The sequence below is a fragment of the Necator americanus genome, chromosome II, assembly GCF_031761385.1.
Source record: "Necator americanus strain Aroian chromosome II, whole genome shotgun sequence".
Taxonomy (NCBI): Eukaryota; Metazoa; Nematoda; class Chromadorea; order Rhabditida; family Ancylostomatidae; genus Necator; species Necator americanus.
Genome location: NC_087372.1, coordinates 3,672,527 through 3,693,742, shown reverse-complemented (window position 1 = coordinate 3,693,742; position 21,216 = coordinate 3,672,527). Strand labels below are relative to the sequence as shown.

At 38.6% G+C, this 21,216-nt stretch overlaps 3 protein-coding genes across 6 annotated transcripts; all 3 read right to left on the bottom strand.

Annotated features, from left to right (window-relative positions):
- Positions 1-265: 265 nt before the first annotated feature.
- On the bottom strand, positions 266-13,139 carry RB195_016778 (uncharacterized protein; the record flags this gene model as incomplete). 3 transcript variants are annotated; one of them, XM_064183478.1, is made up of 11 exons in its annotated part: positions 266-372; positions 5,127-5,213; positions 5,272-5,539; positions 5,595-5,617; positions 5,679-5,765; positions 7,348-7,440; positions 8,262-8,352; positions 8,410-8,468; positions 11,908-12,003; positions 12,086-12,244; positions 12,309-12,345. In XM_064183478.1, the coding sequence occupies 11 exons, from the start codon at positions 12,343-12,345 to the stop codon at positions 266-268; spliced, it is 1,107 nt and encodes a 368-aa protein (XP_064039358.1). The 3 variants fall into 3 exon arrangements, with proteins under 3 accessions (XP_064039358.1, XP_064039360.1, XP_064039357.1); XM_064183476.1 differs by lacking the exons at positions 266-372; positions 5,127-5,213; positions 5,272-5,539; positions 5,595-5,617; positions 5,679-5,765 and adding exons at positions 11,241-11,495; positions 13,067-13,139 and having other exon boundaries at positions 7,343-7,440; positions 12,309-12,383; XM_064183477.1 differs by lacking the exons at positions 266-372; positions 7,348-7,440; positions 8,262-8,352; ... (2 more) ...; positions 12,086-12,244; positions 12,309-12,345 and adding exons at positions 4,126-4,241; positions 5,992-6,048 and having other exon boundaries at positions 5,272-5,496; positions 5,675-5,778.
- Positions 6,528-6,848, bottom strand: RB195_016779 (uncharacterized protein; the record flags this gene model as incomplete). Its single annotated transcript, XM_064183479.1, has 1 exon — positions 6,528-6,848. One exon carries the CDS (start codon positions 6,846-6,848, stop codon positions 6,528-6,530), a length of 321 nt encoding a protein of 106 aa, XP_064039359.1.
- Positions 13,140-13,326: 187 nt separating the features above from the next.
- RB195_016777 (uncharacterized protein) lies at positions 13,327-21,157 on the bottom strand (the record flags this gene model as incomplete). 2 transcript variants are annotated; one of them, XM_064183474.1, is made up of 14 exons in its annotated part: positions 13,327-13,417; positions 13,480-13,553; positions 13,817-13,979; positions 14,051-14,123; positions 14,186-14,256; positions 14,326-14,430; positions 14,498-14,595; positions 15,067-15,186; positions 15,322-15,397; positions 15,506-15,679; positions 15,736-15,904; positions 16,276-16,435; positions 16,805-16,844; positions 21,054-21,157. In XM_064183474.1, 14 exons carry the CDS (start codon positions 21,155-21,157, stop codon positions 13,327-13,329), a joined length of 1,518 nt encoding a protein of 505 aa, XP_064039355.1. The 2 variants fall into 2 exon arrangements, with proteins under 2 accessions (XP_064039355.1, XP_064039356.1); XM_064183475.1 differs by lacking the exon at positions 21,054-21,157 and having other exon boundaries at positions 16,805-16,843.
- Positions 21,158-21,216: the final 59 nt, after the last annotated feature.

The following is a 21,216-nucleotide window of genomic DNA, read 5'->3' as shown; positions in this document are numbered from 1 at the left end:
TCTGTTACCACAGCATATTATCTAAATCCTTTAAGTGGCTGTCCTTTTTTTCCTGTTACAGATATGATGCATTTATTACTTCTATTGTTTCTACTTTTCTCTCTCTCTCTCTGGATTCATAAAAAATAAGGCTATCTGCAATTGATTTAATCACAGTTACAACAACATTAAGATAGAAATGTTCACGACAGAGATTTTTTCGAGAATACGTACTAATTAAAGTATGCATTGTTTGCAAACAACTACACAAAACAAGAGAAACTTGTCAGGTGGGCCTTTCCATAGGAGTTGGTGGTCCATGTAACATTAGGTGATAAGCAGCAAAGCCACCGAACAGACGTCTTTTCATCAATTGTTTTCTTAGCTCCAGATCTGTAATGAAATTAACTGCATTGACATATTTTTTATTTCAATAATTTCGATCGATAACATAATTTTGATGTGGGATAACCTTTCAGGTACTAAGAACATTTCTACAACAGACCAAAGTAAAACAATTATTTTCGCAGTTATTTCAGCAATCCTAGTCAATTTCATGGAAGACGGATTTGTTTCAATCTCTTTGTATCTTCTCTCATGTTGCTGAGGATCAAATAGATATGAATGTTATGCCTGGTAGGAAAAATAGTGAGGTAAAAGAGGTAGTGATTGATTAGTGAAACAAAAGAAACCACATGAAAGGTACGGAAAACTGAAATTGTAACTAATTTGTAATTGACCTATCGACTCCAATATTAGAACGTCTGCTTTTTTGGCTTTTCCTATTTTTAGTTTGTTTTAAATCATCTCTTTCATGGTTTCTATATGTTTATCATCGTAAGATCTTATTTCCCTAACAGTAAGAACAATCAGTAGGATTAATGTGACCATTTAAGACAGCGTTTCATGAAATATTCTATGTCTGGATCTCTCGTGGACAATATAGAGTTCGGAGTAGCTTATTATTTTGAGTTTAGCCACGCTCAGTTTCTCCCATCGTTCTGAAAAATTGCCTCAGTTCCTACGAGGCACGTCAGAAAACCCCTCTGTCGGTCAGATCATCTCAACATTTCCTCATTGGTTTTACTTGGATAGGTGATCGAGGAGACCTCATTGAATTTCGACCGCACGCTCGTGGATGCGGTGCGTGTATAAGATGGCGGGGAGAGCGTTTTGATGTACTTCATAGGAACTAAGACCGTCCCCCACTCCGCTTTTGTGCACGATTGGGGAAAATTGGCCGAAACTTTATATTGTCCGTGAGAGATCCACACATCAAAAATTTCATGATACGCTGCCTTTATTGGATAGATATCATGTCCACTGGCACCTTTGAAATATTAGCTGTCTTTTTCTTTTCTCTCATCACATCTGGCGAATATAATGAACTTTCCGAGTGCTTGAATAACGTCGTTGTAATGCAATGAATCTCAATTCTTCGAAATTTCTCACAGAGTCTATGTTAAAATATTAACTACTCTTGAAAGATAAAGTATAAGGTGTAGAGCGATCAATCCTTATGGAGGATGTAGCTGCGCGTTCGACTTCAATCCAGAACCGCTTGTGGTTTATGAACGAATCAGTAGCCTTACAATGACTTGCGGAGGCGAGCACCAGGGCGGTTTAGAATCAATGACTAGGTTATTTATTATTGCAATATATCAATATATACGTATATATATATATATATATATATATATATATATATATATATATATATACTACAAATGAACTATTTCACTTTTTTTTTTTTGCCTTTCTCCCCCATTTCCCTCACAGCGCATTGCTTTCAAGAGTGACGGAATTGTGAGACTTGTTGCCAACCTCGAAAATGTGGCGCAGCAACGCTATTAGAGTAGAAGGACCGCAGTGGAATTGTTGTGACTGCGAATCATACTTTTTTCTGAGATATTCATAGAATCTTTAAAATCTGTACAAAGGTTTACAGCGTTCATTTCAACAGCCTTTATTTAAGACACTTATTGCTACGTATCCGTATCTGTGTTTTTTTTTTAAATTCCATCTCGAGGGAAATACTTTTACCAAATGGAAGGCATCATTAGACCAAGTTTGAACGTACGCTGTAGATCAAAACAGTAGGCCGTAACCAGTGCAACAATTGTAGCGAGGAAGACAAACGAAAAGTAGGAATTCATTCTGGAACATTTTAAATCTACTGGAAAAGTTCTGTCAATTGAGAGAAAAAGAGTGGTGAAGAGTGATGCAAGTACGAGTAGTTATGGCAGCAAATGTAAAATAAAATGTTCGCAATTTCGTCAAACATATTAGAGTGCCCACAGGTTACGTCGGGGTCGAACTACGGTGTTTTGCGGTTACTGCGCATCATCCGGAAATTTATCAAGAAATTAAGTATGGGAATAGTCATTTCTTGTTTTTTTTTTCAAAAGTACTGTTTCGCTTTATTGTTGATGTTGATGTGCTGTATTCGAGCGATATGGGTGCTGTTATAAGTGAGTTAAGACCTACGTTATATGAAAACCAGCCTGAACGTCCGGCTAAAGCCGGACTTCAGGCTTATTTTGGTGTTCGCTCCGCTCGTTTTCACCGACCAATAAGAAATAGCAGTAGCGACATTTTTTGGGAAATAAGAATTGCTTTTTATCAAAGCTTTATCCATTTTTTAACTGAAAACTTTAGTATAGATGAATGATTTCATGGTTTTTCCTTAAACTCTCAGTTCTATAAAGTGATAAAAATAACGTTCTACGTCAGATCGCGTAAACTGTTGGCTACTATGTATTGCATTTAAGCAGTCGTTTGAACGTGTGTTACCTCCTTTTGAAAAAGGATGACAACAGCGTTAGGGAGACATGCTGGGAAATAGATATGCGAAGGAACCACAAAAACCCATTCTACCGCCTTGGGGCTCCCGCGCACCAATTCGACGCAGTGGAACCCGTCTCTCTCCAGTCTATATCACCGGCACACCATTCCGACCCCGTGGGACCGACCCGTGCTGCCCCATTTTACAGCTATCTGGCTCCGGGGCACGAATTCGTCGCCGTAGGACCCGTCTCACCCAATTTTACCACGTTGAGGCTCCAGCGCACCAAACCGACGCTATGGTATCCGTCTCCCTCTCTTTTTGGAATTTCTTGACACACACACACATACACACACACGGACTAAGCGCGTTATTATATAGCATGATAGGGTTAACACCGACGTAAGTACAGGACCAGTTGGGACTACAAACGGAAAATCCACCTCCAACTTCAACACGATTTTAAACAGTTTTTTTTTTCTGGAGTTGATCAGCAAATATTAACTATTTTAAGTGATACAAATGGGAGTGAATCTAACGTTTCAAAGCGGATGCAGAGTCGAAATGGGATGGTGCGATTATGCCGAAACTCCTTTTGAAAGGTCTCTTAAAATTTTTCATAATGCACTCTTACTCTAGATAGTGAGAAGGAAAATGGGTTTAATGGATATGATGATTGTTTATTACTTTTTAAGCAGAACCAAGATTGTTATTGATCTTTATTCTGGCTAACGTTTCGGCGTCGTCGCCTTCTTCAGAGCCTGGAAAAATCAAAGACACGTGTAATCTACTCTCTTAAACGCCTCGTCATCCCACAAGATATGATTTAGCAAACAGATTATTTAAAAGCAACGTCAGAAAAGCAGACCAGCGCTCACCTTGATAGCCACTATATGATGTTTTGAAAATGGAGCAAATCAAGTTTTAATGTCAATTTCGATGCACGCGCGTGATTGGACACACCATGTCTATGCATAATTTTTAGTTTTTAAAAGCAAAACAAAGCATTGCTATTAGATCTAACGATTATATATGCAATAACAACAATAATATGCAGTGCATGAACGCCATACCGATCTGCTAATAATAGACGTGCACTAACGTATTAGATAGGGCATTTGATTTGTTTTCAATTGGGTTTAAATTAACAAAGTCACCTTTAAAAAAAACCGTGACTCTAACAAGAGTCATTATAGACCAAAATGTTCACAACCTTCATGTTATTAAAGTTCTGGGATGTTATGTTATGTTTGTACGTTAATTTTCAAAAAAAAAAAATGCCAGTTAGAGTTTCATTATAGCGGGGGAAAGAGGCCCGTTATAGCCACACGGTCGATTATTCGAAACCGCCCTAGTGTCGACTAAGCCTTTCTTCCTTCTGGGCTCAATAAATTGGTACCAGACTTGTCAGGGAGGATAAAAGCTTTGACTTCATAATCGGCTGGCCCGCTCATCTCATTGTATAGGCCAACAAGTTCTAAAACCTCAACAATTACGAATAGCAGTGAAACACGTCTGTACATCCAAGATGGGTTTATACGCCAGTAACTTTGTCTTTTTCTCTCAGTCTAATCTGTCTGAAAACCCTAGAATCCAGGAAGTTTTATTCACAGACTCTGTGATCTACTCGTTTACTGAAATTAGTAGTCACAACTTGAACTGAACAACAACATACAAGCTGTATATCCATTTCCATTATTCTTTTTCTCGCTTAGCTCACCCTTCAAGATGTTACGATTACAGTCACATTCGACATGGAATCTAACAAATCCGATCACATTTTAGGGAGTGCACAAAAAACAATCAATATACGACGTCCGTGGCTTCAGTCAGCCCTCCCTAAGCATACTAAAAAGAGGGGTGGGGAACGGTGCTTTTTCCTACGAAGTAGGTGGAAACACTTCACCCTTCCGCACCCGCAGCGTACACGAGCGAGAAATCGAAGACCAATGAATTCATCTCCGCAGAATATTCGAGTGAAACTATTACCGGGACGTTCTAACGTACCCTGTAGGAACAAACTCCGCTCTCATGTCGTTCTTCAGGAAGACTAGGGGGAATTGAGCGAGGCCACACTCATACCGGTAATCTGCTACCCGAACTCTTTTCCAACAAGTTTCCACATCAACTTCGTGATTTTTCGCTGACCTTATCTGTTTTTTCTCGCGAGTATTCGATTGTTTCTCCTTTTTCTTGCATTTCGCTCGTTTCCTTCTAATGCCCAGCGGCAATAGTTATGCCTTTGCATAAAATCCAACAAATTAGGAGCTTTTAAGACATTTTGTATTATTTTATTGCGGGATCAGGTTTTTACTTCTCCTGTATGGCTACAAAATGATTAAACGAATGAAAAACGCCTCACCCAGTTCACCGGAGTAATAGCGAGCCTGCTCTCCTCTCACTTTTAAATAGGTACGCACAGGGCGTGTAGCGTACGTTCTCACAAAATCTGTAATAGTTAAAGTTTTTCTCTTGTTAACTACATATTAACTTAGTAAGTATCCTACTTTTGCTCTTCTTTGTTTTCTCAGTCTCCTCAGGAACGTTTACTTCTTCATCGGGTGGTGAAGCTGCATAGTTGTGGTCTTCAAGTGCTTTAGGAATCTTTGGCTTCTTTGTTCCCGTTTGGGAACATCCTGGTGGGTTTGCTTTCTTAGTAGTAGGTTCAGCTACTGGCTCAATCCTAATGGGAGTTTTCTTCTCGCTAGTGCAGTTTTGTTCCTTATTTGAGCCTTCAAATTCTTCAGCACTTGAGTGAATAGTATTGGAGGTGTTCTTTTGAGAACTGAGTGAGTTCTCATCAGTGGCCATTTTCTTTAGATGGACTCACTGCTTTTATCTTTAGCTCTTTCGCTAAAATAAGACTATGAAGGAATAATTAACTTGCATTAAATATTGAAAGAGAAATACCTACGTTGTTGTTGTTTCTGATCATTGCAATTCTTTTCCCATTTAAGTTCCATTTGTTTCGATATTTGCAGAGCAATGTGTTGTTGTTCTTCTAAATCGTGAATCTAGAATTCAGGTAAGGTATATATCATATCGGGCGAGTGTGGCGCAGTCGGCACTAAGGTTTGCTTGTGAGTGCACGATTATGAATTAACTGCCAGCAATTAGTCCCACCCAAGCCTTTTATCCCTCCGGGGCCGATAAATTGGCATCAGACTTGTCTGGTAAGATAAAACCACTTATTTAACACATCGCCTCCCCCTCCGCAAATCATTAACCTTGATCAGGTTGACTACCGTTGTTATTCGAGGTGGTCGAGCGGGCGATCCTTCCATTCGTCTCTATTCCGTGCAAGAGTCGCCCAATGGTTCCTATTCTCGCGTGGACACGAAGAGCATAATAATTTTCTTTAAAGGACTTCGTGATGAAATTGGTTCATGGGGTCGGCGGTCTTTCTAGTGCGCTTAATATCGCGTGGAACCTAGTCGCTCACTGCTCTGGTCCAATGGTTGTTGCAGAAGCGCATGATGTGTCCGTGCCACTTTATTTTACTTTCCTTGGCAAACGCGGCGGCGTCTCTAATCTTCGATCGCTGACGTAGGAGAGAACTTCGAATCCCGTCCCTCACTTGCGTGAAACGGGATACCCCTAGCATCACTCTCTCAATTGCGCGTTCAATGACGCTCACCGCGTTTTCTTCCTTCTTGCGAAATGCCCAGGTTTCCGAAGCATAGGTCAAAGCAGGAAGTACGGTGGTGTTGAAGAGGTGAGCAGTCGGGTGTACCTGATCTTCTTCACTACATACTCGATGCACTTATACGCTCCCCAAGCCTCTCGTCTCCTCCTGCCCAGCTCGGGGGTCAGGTCGTTCATCATGTTCGAATTCCCGACCCAGATAAACGTAGCTGGTGCTTTCGGATATGTTCGTTCCGTTGAGCGTGAATTGGACATCCGAGACCCATCCGTTCCGCATGAACACCGTCTTTTGTAGATTCAGCTGAAGACCGATGCATCCACATGTTTCGTGGAATTCGGTCAGCATTCGTTCCGCTTGGCTGATGCTAGGTGTTATCAGTACGATGTCATCAGCAAAGCGCAAATGGTGTAGCTGCCGACCATCAACCTTCACTCCCATATCGTCCCATTCCAACTTTCAAAAGACTGTCACCAAGGCGAAACGTCGTCGCGGTGACAGTCTTTAAGAATGCGGTGGTTTACCAAGCCCACTAGTCGGTGAAACTGGCCTTTGAAAAAGACGAGTTTGTCGAAACGTCAGGCCAATAAAAAAGTTTCACCTAAACCTTGTTGGCATAACAAGAAAACATAAATACAAGTGGAGGAATTACTGGCGCCCTCCTGGTCAATTCGAGGAACAACGGGAGCACAGGTGATACAGGTGATATTCGTTGAACAGCAATGACTCCCTGTGTCGCTATTTCCCCATTTAATATCGATCGTTTCCTCGAAACTTCAGTCCTGGTAATGATTATGGTACCGTCACCATAACGATAATTCCTATGATGTTTACAATTAATCTCATTTAACTGAGTCATCTCATTGAGAATAGATGTTTAGTTATTCTTGTAGCACACAATTATATAAGTATCGATAGATTTGTAAAAATGTTAACTAACCGCATGTTAAAGATTCAGGGAAGTCAAGAGGAAATGCGTTCTGTTGTTTCATTCGCATGAAAACATCATCATTCTGGGCACGTTTGAAAGCTTCTGAAGGGAAGAAACATCACTATGTATTAGATGAAATAAAACGTTCTGAGCGTTTTGTTCCCTTTATTTCGACGATGAAATTAACATAGTTAGGACCGATTTAGATCAAATATGCGCCATTTTCTTCAATGCCTTTGTCTATTTTATTGGCAATTTCATGATTCCGCTATCAAAGAAGTCCTTGCCTTTAATGGCTTTAAAAAAAACTTGACTACCTCATTTTTAGAAGCTTCTTGTGAGGCCACTTTTGTATCATCAAGAAAATTTTACAAATGCTTGAAAACGCGACACTCGCTTGGTCTCATGGTTATGCGTCGGTCTTCGAGGACTTAAATGGGCAGTAGAAACACCTATATAAGCTATTACCTAAGAAGACCCTATGCTTCTGACGCATCTCTAAAGATGCGTGCGCCCTGGCTGCGTAATCTAAATGAAACAAAACACCTTTCCTATTGGCCAATTCTGGTCGCTTCTGGCCGAGCGTGTGCTTCAGTCTGGTTAGCTGTTGACAGTAGAGGTCCGAATTGCGTGTTTGGCAGGACTGGAGGAGCTCACAGTGAATGATTCCCTTCTAATCCCACTGATGACACTGCAGAACCTTATTTACCCTTGATCCGGGTTTGGCGACCGTTTGGGTGGGATGGATTGGACCACGATCTTTTTCGGGTTTTTGTACTCGTAGTCATCTTGAAGTCGCGGTATGGAATGACCTGGTGCGATGTTTACATGGTCATATAAGGCCTACTAAAGACATCTAGGGAAAACGCTTACTTTTTTACTTTGCCTAATATTTCATGGTTTTGAAGGTGAGTTCAACTAACCGAATAATGCCTCAAAATTCGCTGCTTCCGACTCGTCTATATGATCACCAGTCACATGATGGAATCGAAGGTACCATTTAAATGAAGCTGGCTAAATTGATAACTTGACCAATGAGGAGTTTCTGGAACATTATAGTGAATAACCTACAGCATTTTTGTGCAGTTCCATGAATTCCTTCAGCAAGTCTTGCTCGCTTGAGGATGCACCTAAGAATCCCTGTCTTATGTATGATAATTTCCACCTTATCTGCGAATTTTGCTTGTAAGCAACCGAAATAACCTGAGTAGCAACCTGAGTAGCAGTTACCTACACTGTAGGACTACAAAAAGTAAAAAAAAAGAACTAAATGTCTGCAGATTGATTTCAAAAAATAGGCGCAAAAATGTCATTACTTCTCTGAAAAAATTCACAGATTAGGTCAACAATTCAAAACGGACGTCCACTATAGAATATGAAAGCTCAGAGTTCGCATACGTCTACTTTGCTTTCAAGAACAACCCAAACTCCGGCAATATTCTTCGGATGTTTTTTTTACAACAAGTTTTTGCACTAGTAAAAGTTAGTTCCGAAATAAAGCAACTGGTTTATGAGAGATGATATCCGATTTTATGTGTACATTTTTAACGGAACCAAATCAGTCTTTGCTTGTGGTCTTTGTACTTCTGAAAACTTAGAACGAAAATTTTCTTAGCATCTGCTCTGTTTTGGCCTAATATATGTGCACATTTGAGCGCCGTGCTTATGTTTGCAGCAACTGCAACGCGCATTTGATAAGCGTAGAGCGCTAACTAAAGGTACGTCGAGTAAGTCCCGCCCTTCTTTCAATGTTGGCAACGTAGAGTTGAATCGTGCCCTACTTTGTCTGAGCAGAACCAAGATTGTTATTCACCCTTATTCTGGCTAACGTTGTGGCGTCATTGCCTTCTTCAAAGCCTCCAAAATCAAAGACACATGTAATTTATTCCCTCAAACGCCTCTTCACACCGCAAGATATGACTTAGCAAAGAGATTGCTCAAAGACAACGTCAGAGAAGCAGACCACAACAGCGTTCATCTTGATACCCGTTTACTCACGATGTTGGCGGAACACCGGTTGCTTGAGTTGTGCCGGTAATAGTAACTAACAACGATGCCCCTTGCATCTGACCCCGTAGGTCAAAACCCGCGTAGGTCTTGACACGGCGCCACCTCTTTAGTCACAACGATGAATTCTTCCTTACTATTCATGGTTTGACTTTTCGCTGTAATGTAGAATGCTTGCAATGTTTTCCGCGCCAGGAATTTGTACATCGTCGGATTCGCGTACCAAAATCGTTTTTGATTTTGGTACGCGAATCCGACGATTTTACAATTTTGCAAGACTCAGTCAGAGTAGTGGACATACCACTTGCGAACCTGAATCATCCGCTAGTCCGCAATCGTGCCTGTGAGAGACTTTGCGAGACAGCAAACTGTCTCATATGTCTGAATGGAAGGCAAAGGAACTGCGTGGTATCGGGAGTTATTTATCTGATCACCCCTCAACTCTGTAAGGCTTAGTACATGGAAACAGGAAGAGCCCTATGTACTTGGGTCAAAGGCCACCTAGATGGGCTCGTAAAATTAAAATCAATTTTAAATCAAAAACGATTTTGGTACGCGAATCCGATGTACAAATTCCTGGCGCGGAAAACATTGCAAGCAATCTACATTACAGCGAAAAGTCAAACCATGAATAGTAAGGAAGAATTCATCGTTGTGACTAAAGAGGTGGCGCCGTGTCAAGACCTACGCGGGTTTTGACCTACGGGGTCAGATGCAAGGGGCATCGTTGTTAGTTACTATTACCGGCACAACTCAAGCAACCGGTGTTCCGCTAACATCGTGAGTAAACGGGTATCAAGATGAACGCTGTTGTGGTCTGCTTCTCTGACGTTGTCTTTGAGCAATCTCTTTGCTAAGTCATATCTTGCGGTGTGAAGAGGCGTTTGAGGGAATAAACTACATGTGTCTTTGATTTTGGAGGCTTTGAAGAAGGCAATGACGCCACAACGTTAGCCAGAATAAGGGTGAATAACAATCTTGGTTCTGCTCAGACAAAGTAGGGCACGATTCAACTCTACGTTGCCAAAATTGAAAGAAGGGCGGGACTTACTCGACGTACCTTCAGTTAGCGCTCTACGCTTATCAAATGCGCGTTGCAGTTGCCATGCCAGGTTTCTTCAGATCTACTTTGACCACTTCTGTCTACAACTTCCTTTTACATCCAGGTTATCCTTTTCTTGTCTGGGTCTGGGAACAACTTCAAGAAAGCCTAGAGAAGGCGATCTAATGGCCTTCTTATAATGTGATGAAGGGAACGAAGACGGTATGGTGTGATTCTGACGTTGCTCCAGAGGTAGGAGCAAGATGTTTGTGTTTCACTCGCATCATCCGCCGGTACACCATGCTCCTGAATAAAGTTCTTCTTCACGACAGACCATTTACCAAGAGTAGCAAAGCATCCGTCTAAGCAGTTCATATTCCATGCAGTCGAGCTTCTCCATCACTGTACATGGCGCTGTCCACGTCTCCGATCCATACTTCACAAGGAGGCAAATAACGGTTAGGTATACTTGCAATTTGACCAATGATAAGCGCTCTGGAGGAGATAGTAGATGTCACAAGAGGATTCTTCACCTTCTGGAGTAGGAGAACGACATGTTGACATTAGCACTTGTTATCTACCGCAGGAAGAGACAGCACCAGTCTTCTTTGGCAATAAATTGGAGTTCCCGTTTTTATAAAATTTTTTATTTTTTTTTACTCCTAAGAATGTCTGACTCAGAATTCCTTTTTTTTTTTTTTGTTTTCTTTATCTTCTTTTCTGGTGCACCATTGGTGTATGTGAATAAATAAATAAATAAATTTGACTTCCTTGGTGGCTGTAGTGGTCGATCACGGACCATTCTTTAAGGAGTTGAATGTCGGAATGGCCTTAGCGCATCTTTGCTGAATACCTCTCTTGCAACTGTCGTCGTTTTTCAGTATGCAGTCCAAATAACATAACTCGTTTTCAAGTTCAACAGGTTGTTCGTTCACCCTGATTCCCGTTGAGGGAGCCGCGGAGACCCACATCTGCTTATATTTATCAGGACAGGATCGTGAACCGTAGGCTGCAGCTGACTTCGACACAAGGTCGTCAACACGTTGCAGCTTCGCTGTGCTCAAAGCGAATATTACTGCATCGGCGTACTTGAGATCGATGAAAGGACCTTCAAATGGTTACAGGAGCTATATCAACTGGACATTGCTCAACTGCTCTTCGTGATATCATCAACGGCAATGTTGAACAGGAAGAAGAGCTCCCTGTCCTACTGCAGTTTCCATTTTGAAGAGTGAAGCACATCTGACTGATGTTCGAACAGCAGCACTTTTTCTTCGATTGAAAGGAGGTAATCAAAGCAAATCTGTAGGGGAGAAGAAGTACATGTGATGAATTGGGCACGACACGATCGCTTGGGCGGATATGAATGTTGGCGACTGCTAGTTTTTTCGTGGTTTTCTTCGTTCCATTATTCCACAACCTAGTAGAAAGCGATGACCCTAATAAGTGTTATCTTCCCTTTTTGAAACTATGAATCCAAAATATTTGTCGACTTGAGTAACAGTACTACCGTCAACTACCATAAATCTGGTTTAACTCATCTGCTTCGTCTCGATTCGGGCATACAAGTTCATCCGATTTATTTGAAGTGAACCCCAGTACGTCGTTTATAAAATCTGAAAGCATTAGGTTTGCTTCACACTTCTTTACTATCGTTATTTACAAATATTGAATGTTCTAGACGAAACACGCTGAAACCTTTTGTCTCAACAATATTGAAGTGTGTGAAGATGGTTTCAGAGATTTTCGATTTTTTCTTCAGTAAACGATTCACGTTTTCCACAAGTGATCCGGACCAGCCGCATTGTATTTCGCTGTTCCCGTTATTTTTTGAAGCGTTTTCGTTACTAGTTCCAACTGAAAAGAAAAAATAGATTATTGAATTTTATAGATTTCAATCCTCTTCGTCCATTACACTTACCTCTGTAAACGCCATGCTCCTTTCTTGTTCGTAGCATTTTAAAGCACAGTAGTTTCCTGACACACTTGCTATCACCTAAATTTCAACGACTAGCGCTAGAGTATAATAAAATGAGAAAATGAATATAATAATAATAAATATAAAATGAAACAAATGATAATAAATAAATGTTAAAGACAGGAATGTTCTGAATTATTATGGTTCACGTTGCAGGAGAAATTGAGAAAGTAACCAGTACAGAGAGTTTTCTCTAGTAGTTCTCTTCATTTTCAACGCTGTACGTCCATTAATTGGGTACTTCCTTTGTGCATTGAAATCAATAATTCTAGGCAGTAATGAATCTGATTTGGCACATGTCCATTTTGATGGTAAGACGAAAAAAAAGTGGAACACTTGCTGCGCGGTTTCTATCACTGAAGAGTGTTCAAAATCAAACATAGGAATAAGCTGCAACTAATCACAGGAGAGGTCAGGCCACGCCCATCTTGAAAAAAAAAACCTGCAAATTTTTAGGAACCTTCAAGTAGAAATAGATTTCGTAGGAAAGTATTGTTTGGGTCCCTACATCAGATGCAGGCTTAGTTATTATTTTAGTGCGGTTAGATCAGAAGAAGGCAAATAAAAAAGAAGGAAAATACAAGGAAGAGCAAAGGAAGTGTCGCAATGAGAAAAAAAAAAGCGAAAGAATGAACTCATACGATAGAGGAGGGGTGAGTCTGTGTGTTTCCATGTTTTACAGGATTACACATGTTACTAACCTGGTTGATCACGTACAACAGATATATTACATGTTCTGAATGTTCGCGTTTGCGTACGAACTTGTACGTGCATGTAAAATTAACATGTTCTGAATGTTAACCATGAAAAATCGATTTGTTTTGAGATTCACGTGTTTGACTTGTCATAGTTTTATTTACGAACTCTCGAAGCAATTTCTAGAATCTATTCTAAAGGAACACATGTAGATCACAGTTTTCAATCGATATCTCTTTGTTCAACTACAATTCGCACTCCTATCCTATATAGGATGCTGGAGTCTAAATTTAACGGCCAAACGTTCACTGATTGGTGAATTCTTTTTGATAGCATTCCTTTCTTCCAAAAGAGTCCTGGAAGAACAATTCGTTGATATCATAGAGAATCTCAATAAAGAGGTATCAATTTGACTCACGTTGCTTTAGAGAAGATCTCAGCATTTGATGACTTGATACAAGCATGAATGAGGGTTTGTGTGAACAAGTCACGCTGAAAAGAAGAGATTCGTCAATAAATCGTGGATAAATTGTGGAATGAAGCAATAAAACGTCCCTAGCTACAGTTTAGATATCCACACAGGTTTCCCTAACCAAGTTTTTCTAACCGCTAGTGATTTCGATCATCTTTGAGTTTGGAAGCAGAGGCACAATTGGTTTAATTACCTACTCTATTTTCATCACCACTTGGATCAATATACCTAGGAGTTGTCGAGACTGCACAATATTTTGGATGATATTCTTCCCGAAACGTACTTGTGCATTACTTCCACCTATAGTATAAATCTTGTCTCGAATCGGAAAGATGCGCGAGACACATTGGTCGTAATCCTTCAGAATATACTGTGACATCCCTTCATGGATGAGCACGCCCACTTCGCGACAAATTCTCGCTTGGTCGTATTCGTCACCCACAGTTCTGAGTATAAAAGTATAGAAAAGTTAAAATAAAAGTTATTGATAGCTAATTTCTATAGAAATGAAGCTTACTTGGAAAATTCCTGCAAACTTTGCCACATTTTTATTTCATCATCCTTGTATCCTCCTTTTTGAAGCGCTACGCCTGAGAAAAAAATTCTGTTTATTGATTTCTGGATTAAATAAATACACTCAAAACGTTCTTACTCATATGAATGTCGTTAAAAAATAGCGCATGGTCATTAACATGTTCGCTTAGAATGGGAAGATCACGCCATCTGAAATATCAATCAATTTTTATTTATCAGCGTGCGTCAACAAAAAAAAATCAATAGTTGACGAATGACCTGTTCCCAACATCAACACCTTCCAGTTCCAATCTCCATAACATTGAGACAGCGTCAACAATATCAAGCATCGCACCACTTTTAACGGCTCGCGGACAAATCTCCCTAGTACGGTAATACAATTAGGTAACATTTTTAATTTTTTCTCATAAATATACCATTATTCACTAACTTGTCGAATATTGTAAGCGGTACTTCGTAGTTTTTGTGTCTCTCGATATAATACAAAGCATTATGCCAGTAATTATGAGCAGCTAGCATCCATCCCGGCTAAAAACAACGTAGTTGAAACAAATTTATAGTGAACGCAGAGAAATCGTCATCGTACACTTTTTGATCTCGTCCTTTCCTGTCAGAACCAATCAAAATACTGAAGGGGCGTGTCTTCGCCTATCCGCTATTGGTTGTTGGTTTTTTGTTAACACTAGCCATCTGCTTTTTGTAAATGAACAAAAAGCTATCTCAATGAACAATTATTATTATTAAGACAATTTCTTAGAGTAATTTCGACAAGGAAACACATTTTAATTTCTACTTATGTTTTTTTTCTCCAATTTTAGGAACGAAAACTAGTTTTTTTTTTCGACAGAATCCCGTAACCACCATTCACAAGTCAACAGCTCCTCCGACGTAACTCATGTATGTTTATACTGTGTTATTCAGTCAAGAAGGAATTTTGCAAAAAAAAAAAAGTTTAACGTTTCCATATCAGAATGGCAATGAAATAGATGGTAAAATGACCTTCCAATCTTCGACAGTGCTTTCCAGAAATGCAATACCTTCATCGAATCGTCCTTCCATTTCCAGCACGTGAGCACGTGCATGGGTTGCCCAACAATCGTATCGATTCTGTTCTAAGGCCTAAACGGTATCAAAAATTAAAGGGACCATTGATCTCAAGTATTAAAATCTATTATATTTAAATATTTGTCATAAATTTCATCTAATATCTAGTTTTTTTTTAAATTTATTTACTTCTTTTCCTACCTAACTCACGTTCAATGCTTCTTTCTCAGCTTCAGCATATTGTTCACATTCTTCTAGACCAAAAGCAAGCATACCATGTAGATAACTAAAAGTAAAAGTAGATTATTGATTATTGGTCAAATGCACGCGCCACATGATTGGTCGGGGAAATGCGCGTACCAATAAGAGCAATTGGAACCGTTTAATCGCATACCTATAGCACGGCTCTGTTCCTTTATGCTTTGGTAGGACAGCATACACTGAATCCCGTATCATTTTTGCATCACCCAAATAAAAATATGTGTCGTGTGCGAATTTTATTGCCATAAGATCAGTTGGATATCTCTTAAGGATTTCTTCCCATGTATTCGCAGCAGCGCTTTGTTTTCTGTAAAGCTATGATCTAAAATTAGATTAATGGGTGATTTTTCCGGTGTAAGTTACCCTTCTCCGAATTGTTGTACAGCTTGGGCGTGCATTTTCTCTCTTTCATTCCCATAATTTTTCGCATCCATTTGTAATTGTTCAAGTTCCTTTCTGAATTTTTCACTACTCCTTACACTGACACCTGTTCCAATCGCTTCCAAACCAAGCGACAAAATGCGAGGAAGTACTGAAAGGTAGCAAGTGAAACTGGAACATGTAAAGTGAAAAGTTTTCGGATAGCTTTAGTTTTGTTGAAGTTCAGGGGACATTTTCTAGGCAGCCCTAGTGCAGGCAAAGATATTTTTTCCCACTGTGGGTGAGCAAGAAGAAGTGGATTAGATCTAGAAAATATGAGGAAGCAGTGTGCAAAATTGGTTTAAAAAATAGGTAAGTGATAAAGTGGAAAACGAAGGTAATTTACAGGATTTTGAATGAATTTCTTGAAAATTTTTAGAAATATTTTATTACACTTTCCTTTTATTACATATCCCCTTAATTATTACTGAATACTGTGCGCCCAGATAAAGTTAATTTTTGCTGAATGAGGAAAATTTTAACCTGCCGTCTTATCAGCCGTGTTCATATCCTTAAGAGTCTGCTCAAGTCCACCCAGTTGTTTACAATCGCTCCATGAAACGAATTGCCGTAGAGCTGCATCAAATAGTTTGGCGCATTCGTTTGAAGCAGTTGATATGGGAAGACCAGCACTACGCCAACCCTAAATTGAGCATAAAAAAAAGCTGTGAATGATGATAAAAATAAGAATAATAAGAATATTTTTGAAAAAAATATACGTAGGCACAATTCTATAAACTACACACTGTTCTCCTTTATCAATACTTCTTGGAAGATTTTCTGGTCCTCTTTATTACGGTTGGGACCTCCCCATCTTTACTGTTGATAATAAATTTTCCCCCAGACGATCCCGCCAACTTTTCTTTCCTCACTTCTCGGTGGAAAAAAATCCTGAGATCACTGCTTTATGGTGCAACATACGGATATTGAGTGGTTAACCGCTCAATAAATAAGTCATTTTCGATCTTTGATAGTATTTCGAATGTAAAAATTGTTATGAAAAATGACTTACCTCAACATCACGCAAGTGATCAGCACACCATTCCGCCATTCTGCAAAAAAAAGGACAATCCACGTTCAGTGAAAGAGAGCTCAACTCAGTTATTAAACGGAAAATATCAAAGGTGATTTTAGAACTGCGATTTACTGTAGAAGTACTACATGTGGGAAAAAGTAAAGCAGAATGGCCGAAAAATTCATGGACTCTTTCGATATTTCTGGATCAAACAACGATAAGGACACTATTGATTAAAACGACGGAATAATGCGCTCGCCTTAACGAATTCGTTTAAAGGATACATAGGACACATTTAAACTCGTTATCAGGAATGCAAGAAATTTTTTAATGGAGGTTATTAATTTAAAAAATAATTTTGGTGGATTTATTGTCTACAGTCATTGAATGGGCCAACACGCGTTTAAAAAAAAGCTCAACGATTACGAAGACATCCTGGAGTGGATTGATATGCCAGAGATTTTACCCTTTTATTGTCTATGGTTATAAAAGGAGGCTGCCGCTTCTTAACAATGTCGATAAATTAGCGGAAATCAGCCAAATAGCAACAATCTGACCATTTAATTTTCCAACAACTTCTGGATTTTAATGGAAAATTAAATGATAAAGAAGAGAACAAGCTCCAGTGTTTTTTCCATGAGAACGTAGGCCAAAAACTTCGTGAGATCGCCGAGTATCAATTGAGAAGATCAAAAGGGATCAGACGGAGAGAAAAGGGTTGCAACGCTTGAAAATCCGCAGTAATAGTTTATTTGTGGTACTTTCGAGAATTTAAATCGATAAATTTACACAAAACTAGTTCCATCACGAAATAAATGTGGAGCGAATGAGTTGATTTGATATAAGAAGCACACTTGAAATGAATACGATGATTTAGAAATTAGAGTTAAAGTGGAACTTGCGAAAATACACTGAGTATCACTACAAGAGGTTGGATACTAAGTTGAGTCAAGAGAGTAATGAAAAATTCCATAGTTTGTCAATGAAGAGGCAAAAAAACGCAACAACCACTGTCTCGAACATTTATTTCCAATAATTCAATGATTGTGCGCGCGGAGTTCAGTGACAACCTCTGCGCCGAGAGGTCACAGTTGACATGCGGACAAGGGGCGAATCCTTAAAAGTACATTGCTCGAAGTGTAGCGAGTTTTTCTCGATTATTTCTACCATTTCATGCTATACTTTCCATATTAAAGGTCTATGTTTTGATTAAAATAATAAAATTATGTAAAGGGCATTTTTTTCTGTCGTTAGAACACAGCATTTAGGTAAGGCAGGAACAGAAAAAGAATCATTTATTGTAACTTAATCCTAAGCCTATTTATGTAATAAGAAACTAATTGATTTTGGAGGTTTACCTTTTCCAGAACAAGTACGTCGAATCAGATTCTGTTGCTGTAAATTACAAAGTTTGAGTTTTCCCTCACGACAAACGTAAAAATATTTCACGACTTCTGGAAAAGGAAGAAGTTTCCTGCAACAAATTTACATTCACATTATATATTCACAATAAATGTGCCAGATATTCAAAAATGTGTTCACAGATTTTTTTTGACCTTCACGGTCATGAATTGAATGCGGGATACGGTGGCGCATTACAAGCGGATTGATTAACACCAGACACTTTACCGTTTCTCCTTATCCATCGTCATGTGATCTCGGATCACTGCCCAATTGCAGTAAAATCCCTGGATCTTATGTGATCGCTAATTCGCTATGTAACTGTATAATTTTACTTTTCAAACAATATATTTAAGTGAAAAAATCATATATCCTTGTGGTGAAATTATCTGAGACTTAGCCTTCCTAATATGTAGTCACCGGTGATTTTCTTCAAAAACATATTTTAGGATTATTGTGGGTTTTAACAGTTCTAATTATATCCAATCGATAGAGGTCGCCAACACGAATCTATTTATGCTCAGATTTTATGGCGGAGATCAAATTGAGGCGAGCTTTGCAAAAAAAAAAGGCGAAAATGACGTCATTTCGCAGTTTTTCTTTTTTGTTTTTTTTTTCGAAAAATTAGCGATTTTATTGTAGAAAAGAAACAGATTCTTATTAGTGGTAGAATTTCCCCTACATTTATTTTTGCTTCGATTAATAGTCGCCTTTTTGTGCAATGATAGAATTAGGTGTTTTCCGCTAAATATTACCGAGACAAAAAGAGAAGAATTTTTTGGAAGAGATTTTTTTCCAGAAAAAAAAGAGCATGAAACTTCTCCGCGAGATCATGAGGCAACGCTTGTCAGCGCACACTTTTGTGATAAGACATTGTGTGACGCCTGCGTCTGCGCTTACCGCGATTGAAAATTGGAAATAAATAAAAGAAATCAGAAATTTTGCGAATAAATTTAATATTAGCTTTGTTTTTCTGATTGTTAAATTTGCAAATGCTGTAGATTTCTTCTGTTATGTCAAAGTTCTTGTTTGTCTACCCTAGCACAAACATAATAAATATATTAATAAATAATATAAATATATAATATGTTTCTCCTATGCTTTGATTAACATTTGATGATCGTTTCATCCTTTATTTGGTAATTTATGTAGTTTTTTCTTCCTTTCTATTCCTCTGATAATTGACCGATTAATACTTTATTGCAAGATTATTCTTTTAAGTATAAACTAAAATAATAATACTAGCAATAAATAATTAAAATAAAACAAAATAATAAATAGTAATAAAGTAATAAGAATAATAAAAATAAAATCTTCAGAGAGTTTTTTTTAGATTTAGTAGGAATCACAGTTCAAATAAAAATCCACTTTTAATCAATCAGAGGATTGCAAAAATTTACAAAATTTAAATAATTTATAAAGATCAGAAGATAATGATGATGATTATGAAAATAATGATAAATGTCAAACCCTCATTGTGATCTCTTCCTTTTTTTGAGAAGTTTGGCTGAGCAGTTTCCCATAGACTGCTGGAACGGCACTTTTTCTGGTCTTATTGGGAATTTCTGTGGAATCCCAATATTTATTTCAATGAAAGAGTAGTAATGTTGAGTTTCCTACTTGATAAATGTCCGCAAAACTAGATCTTCTTCTTTTCTACCGTAATCGAAGGCAGTATTCACTTCGATTCAAAGATTTGAAGAGGAATTAATTCGAAGCGATTCGAAGAAGATTTAACGATTCCAACAAAGTCCCGATTCCTACGCGATTTCACTCGTATAACCAATTAAATTAAAAATAAACCTTATTATATAAAACTGTAGGTGAATTCCTATTTTGTTATTGCTCATGAGGTATGATTTAAAAAGCGAGTCCTTCATTTGCGCTCATAAACGGTGACCTCTGGCTGAGGAGGTCAAAACCTGCGTGATCAATTATTGGATTTTCGAGATGGAAATAATGGAATCGGTTGGACATTGTTGTGTTCCTTACATGAGAAAGGATTTTTTTTTTGCTTTTTTCTCTTCGCTAGACTTTCCGCAGTGGGACTCGTATTTTTACAAATATCGGTTCATATATTATCGCTAAAACGTGTTTTCTGTATAAAACACTTCTTATTCTTCCAAATACGAATTCGTTTTCTGGCTACCCTTTAATGGAACTAGTTTTACGTACTTTTTTGTCCTTGAATTTTGGGAAGAAAAAGCAATTCGGCATCAACAACGTAGAACAAGGATATTTTCTATGCAACATACGTGGATGACAGGTTTTTTTCGTCATTGATTAGCACCTACTAATAGTCGATGATCTTGACCTACACGTGAAGTTTCTGCTTTTCGTTTACTTAGCGAACTTTCAAATTATCCACGAATTACAGGAGTTAATTATTGCTGAAACACTAAAATTGTCTTCACATAAATCTCAAACGATTCTGGATTGATGTCGAACGCATAGGCGCATCTCCATAAAGAATCGATTGATATACCTCAGTCTTTTATCCTTTAAAATTGGAGATTTCTTCCGCGTTGTTCGATTCTGAGTGCGGATGTAGCGCAGTTGGTGGTGAAGAATTTCGCTGTCACTGCACAATCGATCGATGGTTCGAAAACTTTGTAGTGCTGGCCAAGTCATTCGTTCTTCCGTGGTGGATGAATTGGTGTCCACAAGGGCAAACGCACTTTAACACATGGACTAGACCCGTCAAGTTCTTCTTATAGGCCTTAACATTATCCTGAAGCTATTCGGAATTGAAATCGATCGCATAGGCGCTCGGCCATAGGGACTGATCAATCGATTGATGTACCTTAGTCTTCTATCCTTTAGAATTGGAGGTTTTTTTTCAGACCTAAATACTGCCTTTATCACTTCTATCGTGTCGCTTTCGTTCATAGCTGTATCGATTAGTAGTATTTGTTTAAGGCTTACATAAGCGCTTTCAAAATTTTTCATAACACATGCACAAAGCTAGCGAAATTAAAAAAAAAAATGGAGTTTCACAATACAAAAGA